Source organism: Callospermophilus lateralis, chromosome 13, assembly GCF_048772815.1.
Source record: "Callospermophilus lateralis isolate mCalLat2 chromosome 13, mCalLat2.hap1, whole genome shotgun sequence".
Taxonomy (NCBI): Eukaryota; Metazoa; Chordata; class Mammalia; order Rodentia; family Sciuridae; genus Callospermophilus; species Callospermophilus lateralis.
In genome coordinates, this window is record NC_135317.1 from 66,936,872 (window position 1) to 66,950,090 (window position 13,219).

General features: G+C 38.6%; 1 protein-coding gene across 2 annotated transcripts in view; it reads left to right on the forward strand.

Annotated features, from left to right (window-relative positions):
- Positions 1-13,219, forward strand: part of Esrrg (estrogen related receptor gamma) — a 217,307-nt gene that overhangs the window by 23,076 nt on the left and 181,012 nt on the right. For both annotated transcript variants that reach the window (XM_076873100.1, XM_076873099.1), the window contains exon 2: positions 11,674-12,089. In XM_076873100.1, the coding sequence (XP_076729215.1) occupies positions 11,674-12,089 (416 nt within the window). The remainder of the gene's footprint in view (positions 1-11,673; positions 12,090-13,219) is intronic.

Consider the following 13,219-nt stretch of genomic DNA (forward strand, 5'->3'; position numbering starts at 1 on the left):
TGCCAGTTATTATATTGGCTAAGAGTGGATGCGATGGTGAATCAGAAGTATGTGCTAATAGAATCTTAGCTGGAGAGAGGTTAATGTGTATTTACCCATAGGCATCTCTTTATTTAAAAATATATGTGTTTTCTTTTTTCCACTTTCATTTATCCTGACTTCCCCCTACCTTTCTCTCCTCTTTCTGAATATACACATCACCCTCTTGTATTTTCTTAACAAAAATATAATTTCAGGCTTTCTCTATGTGAAAACCATGACAAAGTGATTTTAGAGCCAGTTCTGAAAGTGACTAAACTTGACAACAATTGTATTTTATGACAACCTCTGCTTTCATGTCCCCGGCCTACTTTTATATCATCATTTTTTTAACCCCAAATATGAACAATTTCATATCTCTGCATTGGCTGAAAACAAATCCCTTTACCAGGGATACATTTTAATAGAAGAAAGCATGCTTCACTAAAGTCACCAAAGCCCAAACACCTGAACTCTGTAATATTCAATTTCTCACCTTTTTCTTTTCTTTTTTCTTTCTTTCTTTCTTTCTTTCTTTTTTTTTTTTTTTTTTTGGTGGTTTGTGTCCATAAAGATTGGGGAAGAATTAGTATTATGGAACTAAACCAGATTAAGGGGGAATGTGAATTAGATTTGGTAACAGATGGTGCTGTGGAAATTAAAGGCTCTTTGCGAAAGGCAGGGACAGCAGCTTGCCTCTGTTCTCTCTGTCTCTCCCGTTCCTGCACTTGATAGACGGGTATAAATCACAACAATCCTGTCTTGACAGCCAATTTCGGGAATTTGATCTGGTTAAAGACATGGCTTTCCTGCTTCACTCACCGAAACCTGCTTCTATTTTATTTTTACACAGCACCTTGTCATATTTAGAAAAACACACTCACCTGCCTCCCCTTAATGAAATTTTTCTTAATTACAGTTTTAGCTCTTTAGTGTTAATTACTTTTCCATTCAGCCTGAATTTTCGTGATATCGCTCAGGGATTTTTTTTTTTTTCTCCCCATTCTTATTGCTCACGCATATGTTTTTATTTTTTCTCCAAATGCTGTTTGGGTTGCCAGAAGCTATTGTCAGAGGTCCTATTTGAGCTCACTGTTTGAATATCCTAATGACCAATATCATTATTTTAAGGAGGAAAAAAAAATTGGTGTAATAAAGTTACCAAATTAGAAAAAAAAATTTTTTTTTTCAAGGTATCCGATACAATCACCAAAAATAGCAATTAATTTCAACAAAATGGAAAGGGTTACAGGAATACCTACTCCATCAGCTAAAACAAACTCACCAAGTAAAAGTTGTGACCACAGTGTGCCAGAGCCAGTTTGCTGCCCTGTTTGACCTTGTGATAATCTTGGACTTTGGAATTAAAATGCCATCTTCAGTCTTAGGACCTCTCATAGAGAGGCTGGAAATATTGAACAAATTGTGCAGACCCCTTAGGATCCAGGTCCTGAGGTCTGACAAACTCAGGAAACAAGCACTAAGAACTAAGGTTGCCTCATACAAACCCACGTGGCATTTGGGCTCCCAACGTGTCCAGGAAAAGGAAATAGAAAAGAGGGAAAAATCACTCCAAAAATGAAGAGAAGATTCTTTGAGCGAGCAACTAACAGTTGGTAGAAATGAAGCTTCCTACTGGCAGTCAAATCAAATGTAGTAACAACTCAACGGCTCCCTGCCGCTTGCTGACAGCATGGTGTCACACACTGGGACAAACATTCACTTAAACACTGATTGCAGGGAATTGCCCTTTCCGCCAGCACCTCCCACCAAAAACGTAATGAGCAAAAAGAGAACCATTTCTAGGAAAAAGCCAGGAGTCTTGCTTCCTAGCTCCCCAGAATGATGGCTGCTCTATTTGTCCTTTCCCAGCCCACTGGGAATGATTCCTAAGTGTGGCCGCAGCAGTTTTACTGTGACGAGTTGTTTATTTCTTCTCCAGCAACACACACACACACACACACACACACACACACACCCACCCTTCCATAGCTCTTTACAAATTTGATTGCAATTTGTAAAGATCGGTGCGTGACTTTTTATGAATTGGTTGTGCCTTAGTGTCATTGCTCCAAAGGTCGAAACTGAGCCATAGACCAGTGTTTTGTTATTGTTTGTTTTTTTTTTTTGAGATACCAGGGATTGAACCCAGGGATACTTTACCATTGAGCTACATCCCCCAGACCTTCTTTCTTTCTTTCTTTTCTTTTCTTTCTTTCTTTTTTTTTTTTTTTTTTTTTTTTTTTAATTTTGAGACAGGGTTTTTCTAAGTTGGCCTCAAACTTGCAATCCTACCTCAGTCTCCTGAGTTCCCGGGATTATAGACATTCATCCCTGCACCCTGCAAGAGTGTAGTTTTTATTTGAGTAAAATATATACTTGTAACAAATGTCAGAAGTACTGAGGGGAAGCATGTAGCCAAATCCTATCATTTGAGAAGTGCAAAAACACAAGATCAGGGCAGTGTGGTGTGACTTGTTACATAGTGCCAGATCCAGAGACAAGGGCCCAAGTCTGTTCAGTGCTGTGAGAGGGCAGGTCTCCTGGAAATGGAGAAGACAGGTGCAAGGGAGAGAACTCTGTTGATGCCTTAAAAAAAATTATTGCATGTTATAATTATACTGTAGTAGTGAGATTCGTTGTTACATATTTGTATATGTGTACAATAGAATATAATTCCGTCACTTTTGTTCCCCAGTACCTCTCCTTTTCCTCCCCTTATCCCTCCCACTGGCCCCCTTCCTCTGCTTTACTGGTTTATGTTTGCTTGTTTGTTTGATTTTTTTTTAAAAATCAGTGTTTTAGAATGGTAAATAAGATTTAGAAAATTTCCTCTGCATATTTATATTGGGAGCTTTCAAATGTTAAAAAACAGCAAGCAAGTTCCTCTCATCTGAACTCCTGGCTCTTTGAAGGCTTCTCTTGGCTTCTCTGGATGCTGTCTCACTGCCCAATAATCCCTATTTACAAAGCCCTTCTTAGCACAGAACAGATCCTTAGTCATTTCCATGGCTTGAACTGAATATGTGGGTAGATATACATAACTTTTCCTTGCCTGCAAATAGTGGCTTGTGTGTTTTAGTTTCACCTTCTCTGCAAGCTGCTAGCTCACTGAAATGTTTAAAAAGAGAGGACAGGAGAAGGATTCTTAGAATTAATAATCAGCTGCTGTACCCTACCCCCCACCCCCCCACGCTCTCCTACTTCAGCTGGACAACACCTGATACCAACGGAATATAATCATAACCCCTGCTGTCATAGATCACCAAGACCAGCAGCATTTGCATCCAGATGTTAACTGTTGCAGACTAAGCTATTAAGTTAAAAGTATAAATATAGTCTAACTGCTGTTGGACAGATGTGGTTTGATATCTCCAGTTGTACTGCAAATCTCCCTCAAATATGGAAATTTTCATATGTGCTTAAAGCATCCCTTTTCTTTTTTCCCCTTCCCAACAATGATTCCTTCTTAACAGTTAGATTTTCTCACCACTGTAATTCACCCAGTTTCAGAGTAGGTCTTATCGTTCTATTCCAAGTGAACTGGCCTAGCTCAGCGGAGGCAGCTGGTTTATGGGTAATTGTGATTGCTTTTGCAAAACATTTTCTTAATGAGTAAAGGGTGACATCGATATGGTGATCTCAATATCCTTACATCAACTCCTGATAGCATTCTTGTTTCCTGTTGGAGTGTAGCTAACAGAATAGGAAAGGGAAATTCAGGCAGCCAAGACTTTCATTGACCTGAATTTGATTTGTGAACTCCATCACTGGAGTATGTGTGTAAAGCATCTATATTCGATTGTAATTTGTAAAGATCAGTGCATAGACTTTCTATGAGTTGAATGTCTGTTTATTTCTTCTCCAGTGAGATGCCGTGAGAAGGTCTTCATTTAGCTGTCAGTCCCCTGTTGTGTTGACTTCCCTTCAGTATACCCCTTGACTGCTTGAAGCCGGAATTGTCTGAACACAAGCTCACTTTATTGATCCATATTTCTGTTTGAAAGACCAGAGATTTGTAGAAGTAGGAGACTATTTCTTTCCTCTGGAAAGCTTACTGCAGAGGAGGTCTGCTCATGGCATAGTAAATCTCTAAGACCGAATAAATGTTACATTCAGCATATATCGTAAGCTTCATTTCGATGATTTATCTTATGCAGTTTTTTACCCTCCAAGAACCTTTTTTTTAAAGCGATGCCCCCACCCGCTGCCCAGCACTGTTTCAGTCCACCCTGGGGATGGTGACCCAGTCATCACTAGGACATTTACTACCCAAGTAAGTTGACTGTAGGGCACGCTATCCTGAAGCCCTTCTGGCTTCTTAGGCTTTTGGTTCCCAGGAGAGTAACTTGTGTAGAGTAAGAAATATTCCTAGGGATCAGAGATAAAATGCTTGTTTTCCCATCTGTTGTGCATCTGAGCTTCAGACTCGGCATTTCTTGAGATTTTCTTTTAAGATCTGTAGGTGTTGTATAGTTGGGCAGTTGTGAGGACATAGTTAATTAAGCTGCATTAGGGCAAATGTACACACTTGTTAAACACTTAATTTGCCTCAATAGTATTGATTACATGGCAGAAGTTTGTTTAAACTAAATGGTATTTCCCCCCTACTGTTACAGCGCTTGAATGCAATCTGTATAATAGCTAATAGCCATCATCAGTTAAATATCATGTTAGTTATAAAGTAATGTCATAAGAATTGATTTGGACTTGGCAGTGGAGGAGAGTGCTCCCTTCAAAGCCGATGTCAATGATTAGCCAGAGTTTTAAGCAGAATCATGGTTCATATAAACTGTGTATGTTTTATAGACTTGCAGCTACTCTATATTACATGAGTGCCCATTATATTAAAGAAAAGCTCAGACAGTTAATTATGCAAAACATCATGTATGCAATTACCTAGCATTATTATGCATTTAACAATTTTATTGATTTGCCAGTAGCTCACTTACTGTATTTAGAGCTATAAACAAGAGATGCTCACCCCTAGATTGAAATAGGTCCAAGAAAACCAGCTAAGGATAAATTACACTGCTAAGCGCCTCTGCATCAGATCGAATCCTTAAATACAGAAACTGTCAACAATCATAATGTGCAACACATTGTGATATCATAGGACCATTTCTTTTCCCATTAATAAAGTTTATCAACCAGGAAGCATAAGAAATCACCTGGCCGTACAAATTGAAGCAACCACAGTTTTCTACATCTAAAATAGTCTGAGTAACTTAACAAGGCAATCAGCAGTGACTTCTGGCCCCTAAGGCTTAGAGAAAATGGATGTCAGTGTTTCTGTGGCACTTCTAGCATTGAGTACGTCACAATACCCCAGTCCTTGTTAGCTTTTTACTCTTACTAGTGCATTTCTCTTGACATCTCTCTGGGCCTTCATTTCTGGAAATATTCTCCAAACTTTCTTTGCTTTAGGTATAAGAGTAAAAATCATTACAGAGGTGTCTCTAGTATCTCTCCATGTCTGATTAGGAGGTCAGCCATCCTAGAAAACCTGGGACAAAGGGGCTTTTGGTGCTTAGACCAGGATACCTGATGAACCTTATGTCAGAACAAAATTGAGTAAGAAAAACGTTTGTTGAATTCCAGGACCCTAAAAGCAGATAAGGTTTCTGTTGGTCTTTTTAAATAAGTGTTTAGTCATTAGGTGTAAAGTTCTAATTCATGGACAGGTTCCTTTCAATGACTGCCCAGATGTGAATTTAATGTCCCTTCTTTGTTCTTAGTTTCCTTTTCTGGTGTAGTAGACAGGCCTTCACAGAGTTGGGAGTGCTTTCATCTTAGATAGGAGCTCCAAATAATTTTTTAAGGGGCCGGCCCCTTGTCTTCACACTGAGTAGCCACCTCTCTTGTTAGCTGCTAAGCACCAGCTTGGTAAGCAGCTGTTTTCTTTCTCCTGCTCTTGATGGAGTGAACTGGAAAGAGTCTTTTGGACTAAAATGCACAAGTTATTTGTTGAAAATACCAAGCAGCAGCATTTATTGAGTGGTCGTAGATCCTTATGCAGAAATCTGTTCTATTTGATGGGCCTCAGTGTTTGTTAAAGAAGACCTTCAAATTATACATAAGTATGTGTGTGCCCATGTGTTTTTATCTTTCTGAGTGCATGGGTCAGGATTAACAATTCTTCTTTTACAATTAATGATCTCCTTCCATTAGGTTAACCAGGCAGACCTTAAGATATTTCTTATTAAAAGAAAAAATCCTTTCTCTTCCTTCCCCAACTAAGCCAGTGTACCTTAATGCAATGATGATATGTTAGACCCAGCAGTTGTCAAAGCATCGTATTACTGTGATGCCATAATGACACCCTGTCTCTGTAAAGTAGTCATGTTTTCTCAAATCACACGTTGCACGGTTGATTTCTGACATGACACTTCATTCGGTTGCCTTCCCTTTCTTCAGCATCGCCATTCTCTGACAATAGCAGCTGGTGCCCATTTTGTTACTAAGTGATTCACATTTTGCCACTTTAGGAGAGTGCAATTAGTTGAAGCAGGGGGTTGGGGGGAGCTCATTGTAAAGTAGCATGCTTGAAGTTGTAACTCAGGCTGCCATGGGAGCTGCTGGGGTCATAGGCTCTGAAGCCTGTACTTCAGGGAGCTGTGGTGTGTTCTGAAGGGTTTTTTTTCCTAAAAGCATTAAAAAACAAAACAACAACAAAAACCTTCTAGGATACTCCCAATTTTATTTATATAGATATATTTCATATATGTATATATTTCTTAAACAAAAATAATTAAATATTTCACTTGGTGATTTCAGGAGGTAGAAAACCAACCAATCCCCTTAGATTCAGGAACCCTTAGATTCATTCCTGTGTTGAACAGGTAGTCATTAGGGGCCAGACTCAATAACCTTCCTTTCCAGCCCTAAAATTCTATGATTCAGTGAGAGGTGCTGTATTTTGTAAATGGACAGCTTTGCTGGCTTCCATGTCCATGTACAAATGTGTTGGAAAAACATTTTTAAAGAATTTGGAATTTGTAATAATGATGAGATCTTTTCAGGACCTCCAGGATGAAAAAGAAGAAGCCAAAATGGTGACTGTTTTGGTTGACCCCTATTTAGCTATGAACGTGTCTGTCATTGGAACAGGTCTAATAAATACTTCAGAAGATTTTGCCTTAGTATAATAATCAGGAAGGTCTAAGATAACCTGCCACAGGTGTCAGATGAGACTTCTAAAGAGAATTTCATGCACTGTTAGTGGGTAAATAAAAGTTTTGTGTGAAATTCAGTGGATGAAATAGAGTTGTTTAAAAACATTTTGAAGAAAGTGTTAAAAATATGATGTTATGAAATGTTGTCATATTAGTATAAACAAATAAAAAGCTTGAGTCCTTTCATTGAAATATCAACCACCCTGGACATCTACACATGTATATGAAAATTCAAATTCATAGTCATTCATTCAAGTTCATACATTTACCTGAATCTAGGAGGAATCACTGAAAACAATTAATCTGATACTTATAATATAAATTGAATATTAGCTTACAAAAAAATATTTTTTTTGCAGCAACTTAAATTAATTCTTATTATTTCTCTCACTTTCTCCCTCTATGCACATGCATACGCAGTTAACTAACACTCAAGAATTATATTCATAAATAGCCTGGCCACTGAGAATCTTAATTTGCCCTATCTGTCGTTTCTAACATCAAAGATAAATTTTATCTTTGCTTACCCTTAAGCAAGGTAAGGAAGTGGGTTCCTCTATTGGGGGAAAACAAAACAAAACAAAACATGATCAGAATTGTTTGAGACCCTGTCATTAACTGTATTGAAATGCTGTTTACAACACTGAAATTTCAGGAAACTATTAAATTCTTCAAATTTAGTTTGTTACATAGAAACCAAATGTTAAGCTTGTTTTGTTTTGTTCTTGTATTTGTTTTTGTTTGGTGGTCCTGGGGATCGAACCCAGGTCTTCTGCAAGCTAGGTCAATGCTCTATCATGGGGCTACATCCCCATTCCCCTAATGCTATTCTTGACATAGTAGCTTCTCTGTCCTGTTTATCTTGGGGTGTTAATTCATAAGCTTTTGGAAAGCAGTTCGTCTTACTACTTTGTCCTTTTCATCATTTCTCTTAAGATAATAAAATAAAATAACCTGTACCAAGGCTTTAAAATAAATATTTCCCACATATTTCAACACGTGTTATTTCTATTCATAATTCTTAACTAAATTTAGATTTTTATTAATCCAATGTGACCTAAAATTTCTGCATTAACAGCACAATGTGGAATTGGGCTTATTCTCTTTGGCTACAGATAAAGCCATCATCTTGAAAATGGCTCTTTCTGACAAAAAGGTGTTCTTTTGAAATAAAGTCTTATTCACTACATTCCTCTTAGAGTTAATGTGAATTTTAGTGCCTCTAATTTTAGATTGAAGTGAAGTCTAGAATAAAACCCACCAGCTGACAATTGAATTTATAGATAGTTGTGAATATTTCAGGCTTGAATAATAGAGCTGTAGAATTTCAGAGACAGAGAGCGAGAGAATTAAGACTCGCTGTAGTTTTAGGTTATAATGCAATGGTGTCTAGGAAGTGTTCAGTGTAATAAGCTAAGTAGTAATTAGGAGACAACTGAGTTCTTTCAGGGATTCTGTTGAGTGTGACTCAGTAAGGCAGACCTGCAGCCCCTGTGATCTCCCTTTGGGCCCCTCTCCACTCATGGGTGAGTGGTAGATGAAATTGCTGAGAAATAAAAGCAGTAGATTTCTGTGTGCATCACCTCTACCCTTGCCTGTATCGCTTTTTTTTTTTTTTTTTTTTAAATGATACTTCTGTTAAAAACTTAGTTGACATTAAGGCATTTTGGCTCTGGACTTTGGAGTCAAACACATGTTCAAATCCTACCTCTACTACTTCCTAGCTGCATGACATTTAGGAAATTTCTGAACATCTGAGGCTTAATGCCTGGCATATAAAAAGCATTCGAATAGTGCTAACCCTATTAGTATTTCCACTGGGCAAAGGTATTAATTAAGGAAGCAGTTCATGTTGGAAAAGAACCGTGAACAATTTAGAGCACAAATCTAGTTTGTTCGCATTCATTTATAGCCAAAGTGGCCAGACCTCATTTAGAAGATATTTCCAGGATTCCTAGGACTTCCCTGGCGGTGACTCCTCCCAAATTGCCTTGTGTGCATCCAGGATGTTGTAAAGTATGGACTGAGATTTGGGGATGAGACAGCTGGCTAGAGAAACCCCATTTTTCTGAGATATAAACAGCATGCATTTGACACATACACTTTTGGCGACTTAGCAAATAACTCTTCCATAAATGAAGGTATAATTTCTGACCTTGTTCTTTAAATTGAGAGTTCTGCAGATTTTAGAAGTCCAGGAGAAAAAGCCCAAGGGGGAAAAACCTGGGATAAAAATGATCATAGAAGATGCAGAAAAAGGGAAAAAGAACAGTGGGCAGGGGACCTTGGAGTATGTTTTGTTCTCAAACAACTCAAAGCAACTCCTCTTTGGGGAGAAAAAAAAAAAAAAACTTATTTTTTTTTTCTAACTGTGCCTTTCAGGCAGATGGTGAAAGAGTTAATTGTCATAGCTGTGAGAAATTCAGTGCCAGAGAGAGGAAAGGGGAGCAACCATGGTTTAGTAGCCTAATAACTTCTAACTCTAGTCTAAGATCATAATGTATGTGCGCGCAGTCTGGTAATTATAAGGTAATAAGTGAAGTGGTGGTATAAGAGCTCTAAATTAAAAGGAATTCACAGGCCTGCTGTAAGTCAGTGCCGACCCGCTTTCTTTCAAACGTTGACTTGAGGAAAGTGCTCAGCCCAGAGTGCAAGCAGGGAGACAAGGAGAGCGATCTATTAATTACAACACTCATTAACAGTGACGGCTACAAGGCAGCAGATGCAGAAAGGAGAGGACTCTGTTGTTGGGGTTGGCGAGGGGGATATTTTTTTCTTCTGCTAGCTCTGGGGAGGGAAGGACAGCCCAAGTGGGTGGGTGAAAACACGGAGATATTTTGGTGGCTTTCTTCTTCCTGTTTGCATTCTGCACATCCCCATATTGCTTGACTTGAGTGAGCAGAGAACAGTTTCCCAACTAAAATGTATTTGGGTGGAAGCAATCCTGTCCTTAATGTTTTGCTCTGGAGAAAGCCTGCGTGGAACAGTTAGGGGGACATTCCTGATAGAGAATTCCATCTTGCCCTTCATTTGAAAGAAGCAGAACAATGGGAGAAGGGAGACCTGGCGGATAGCATGAAATTTGTACAAAGATAAAATATCATTAGATTTATAGTGAAAGAGATAATTGCATCCCTTTGGTTATACTGTGACTACTCCCCCAAATTCTAGTGAATGACCATTACACAGTGGGATTCCCATAAATCAGCTTTACACAGGGAAGCAATTATCTAAGTCCTTTCTCAACTGTCACCTCTTCTTGCTATGGTGGTCTTTCAGAAGGTTCTCAGAGGGCCTTGCTAAAAGGGGTTTTACCCTATGGCTAAGCGGAAAGACAATAAGACCAACCATATCTTTGCATTTAATTACCTTTTCAGAAATCCAATCACTTATGGGTTCAACAAAAGAAGATGAGTGATATGTTTCTTCTAGATAAGAGAAGCAGTTTGTTAGATTAGATGCTTCATCATATTTCTTTCAGAAGATATGATGTTAATGGGGAAAAAAGTACAGGGCGGAGTGGAGGGACCATTTCAAATCTCATTTTTTCAGGACAAAAATTGATACAGTTCTACACTTCTGAATGTGATGTATTAGATTTGTTGGACTCACAGGTGTACTGAAGGTACAAATGACTTTTACTAATGCATCTGTTACAATAAGGGCAAACCACACACAAAAAGACACAAATACATGAACATACTTATTAATCAGTGCTCCTAAGTTTTGTGCACTTTAGGAAATAATCCTTAAATATTGGATAGAATTTTGTGCTTGATATCTTTATATGTTGTGAAATGGGTAGGAGATAGAGCAATTTAAATAAAGAAGCAAAGCAATTGAGGATATATTCCTTATGTGTTTTAGTCAGATCAATAAAAGACACAGTTATGCTTATGGAAGCATGGTGCTCACAAACAGTAATTACAGAGCTAAGGATCGTCTGTTCAGTCTTGAAAGATAGAAGTTTGATTCTGCTCATAATAAAATGGATGCGGGATGTACCAGAAGGTGGAAGGAAAGACTGGGTGAGGATAAATACAGTTTTAGAAATGATTTAGACTTTGCAAATCTCTACCTCTTCTACTGATAAATTTAGGATCTCGAGAGCTGATTTATATATTGACAGTGATTCTCCAAGAGAAAGGTAAAATAAAAGCAACTGGACCCTTTAGAGCCTTTGTTTATGACCTGTCTGTGCTCTCTGATGTAGCCCTGTCAGGCCCTTACACTGATTACCTTCTTGTAGAACAAGAGATATTGACTAGAGAATGAATGATGTGCATCTCCCAGCCCTCAGGAAGCACTCTCAAAGAACAAAGTCTTTAACATGCAAATTCTTCCTGTGGGTTTCTTTCTTTTTTTTTTTTTTAATCCTCTCAACTTTCCCTTACCTTTTTACCCTCTCCTTATTTGTACCTCAGTTGGCCTCCATGTCTGACTCTCTCTCTCTCCTTCTTTCTCTCTCCCTCCATCTCAGGCTTCTCTGCAGAATGTCAAACAAAGATCGACACATTGATTCCAGCTGTTCGTCCTTCATCAAGACGGAACCCTCCAGCCCAGCCTCCCTGACGGACAGCGTCAACCACCACAGTCCTGGTGGCTCTTCAGACGCCAGCGGGAGCTACAGTTCCACCATGAATGGCCATCAGAACGGACTGGACTCGCCACCTCTCTACCCTTCTGCTCCTATCCTGGGAGGTAGTGGGCCTGTCAGGAAACTGTATGATGACTGCTCCAGCACCATTGTTGAAGACCCCCAGACCAAGTGCGAATACATGCTCAACTCGATGCCCAAGAGACTGTGTTTAGTGTGTGGTGACATCGCTTCTGGGTACCACTACGGGGTAGCGTCCTGTGAAGCCTGCAAGGCATTCTTCAAGAGGACAATTCAAGGTTAGTATTGGAACTGCTAATACTATGCATCTTTCCAACTTTGTGTGATATTTTTTTTTATCTCCCTTGTTCTTCTTCTTTTTCTTCTTTTTTTTGTACTAGGACTTGAACCCCGGGACATTTTACCACTGAGCTAAATCTCTAGGAGTTTTTAAATTTTTCTTTGGAGACAGGGTCTTGCTAAATTGCTGAGGGCCTCACTAAGTTGCTGAGGCTGGCCTCAAACTTGTGACCCTCCTGCCTCAGCCTTCTGAATCACTGGGCATGCACCACCACACCTGGCCCTAGTTATTTTTGCAAGTCAACTTGCATGGTATTATTTCTATCTTGAATAGAAAACAGAAATAGATTAAAATTGATCGTAGGGGATTTAGAGAATAAACTCTCCCCAGATATGCTCCCTGTCCATTAATTCTGCTTTCACTATTATACTCACATGATGCAAAGATAATGAGAACTGGGTGGAGTTTAAAAGAGTGTAGCTACGATTAGAGTAACATGGGTCTGTGTAACTACTGAGCAAAAGCACATTAGATTAATAAGGCTTTTTATCCCTTTGATTCTTACACGTACATTGAAGTAATGAATATTTTAGTGTTTCTCAAACTTGATTATACATCAAAATCACCTGGCAGTCTGGTTAAAATGCAGATTACTGGTCCCTATCCCCAGAGGTTCTTGATTCATTAGATCTGGGTTGGGGGCCTCAGAATTTTTACATTTCCAATAAATTTTCAGATGATGCTGTTCCAACCAGGGACCACACATTGAGAACCACTGTTTTAGACATATTTAATCACCTACTCATCTTCTTCCTTTCCCTGTAGCTAGATTTGCATAAGAGACTTCTAAATTAAACCAATGAAATTTCATTGAATTATAAAATATACCTCCAACACATACAAGTGATGCATATCCAAACCTTTATAAATCACCGGGTTTATAAATAATGTTATTTTTCACAGAAAATATGGAAAAATATAACTAGTTTATATGCACTCCTTTTAAACCGGTAATCCACAAATATAGAACTCAGCTCACTTTCAGATCTACAGATACATTCTGACACAAAATTAGATTTTACTTTTTCAATCTCTTGTAATACACTTTTGAAGAAAATGGGAAAAGGA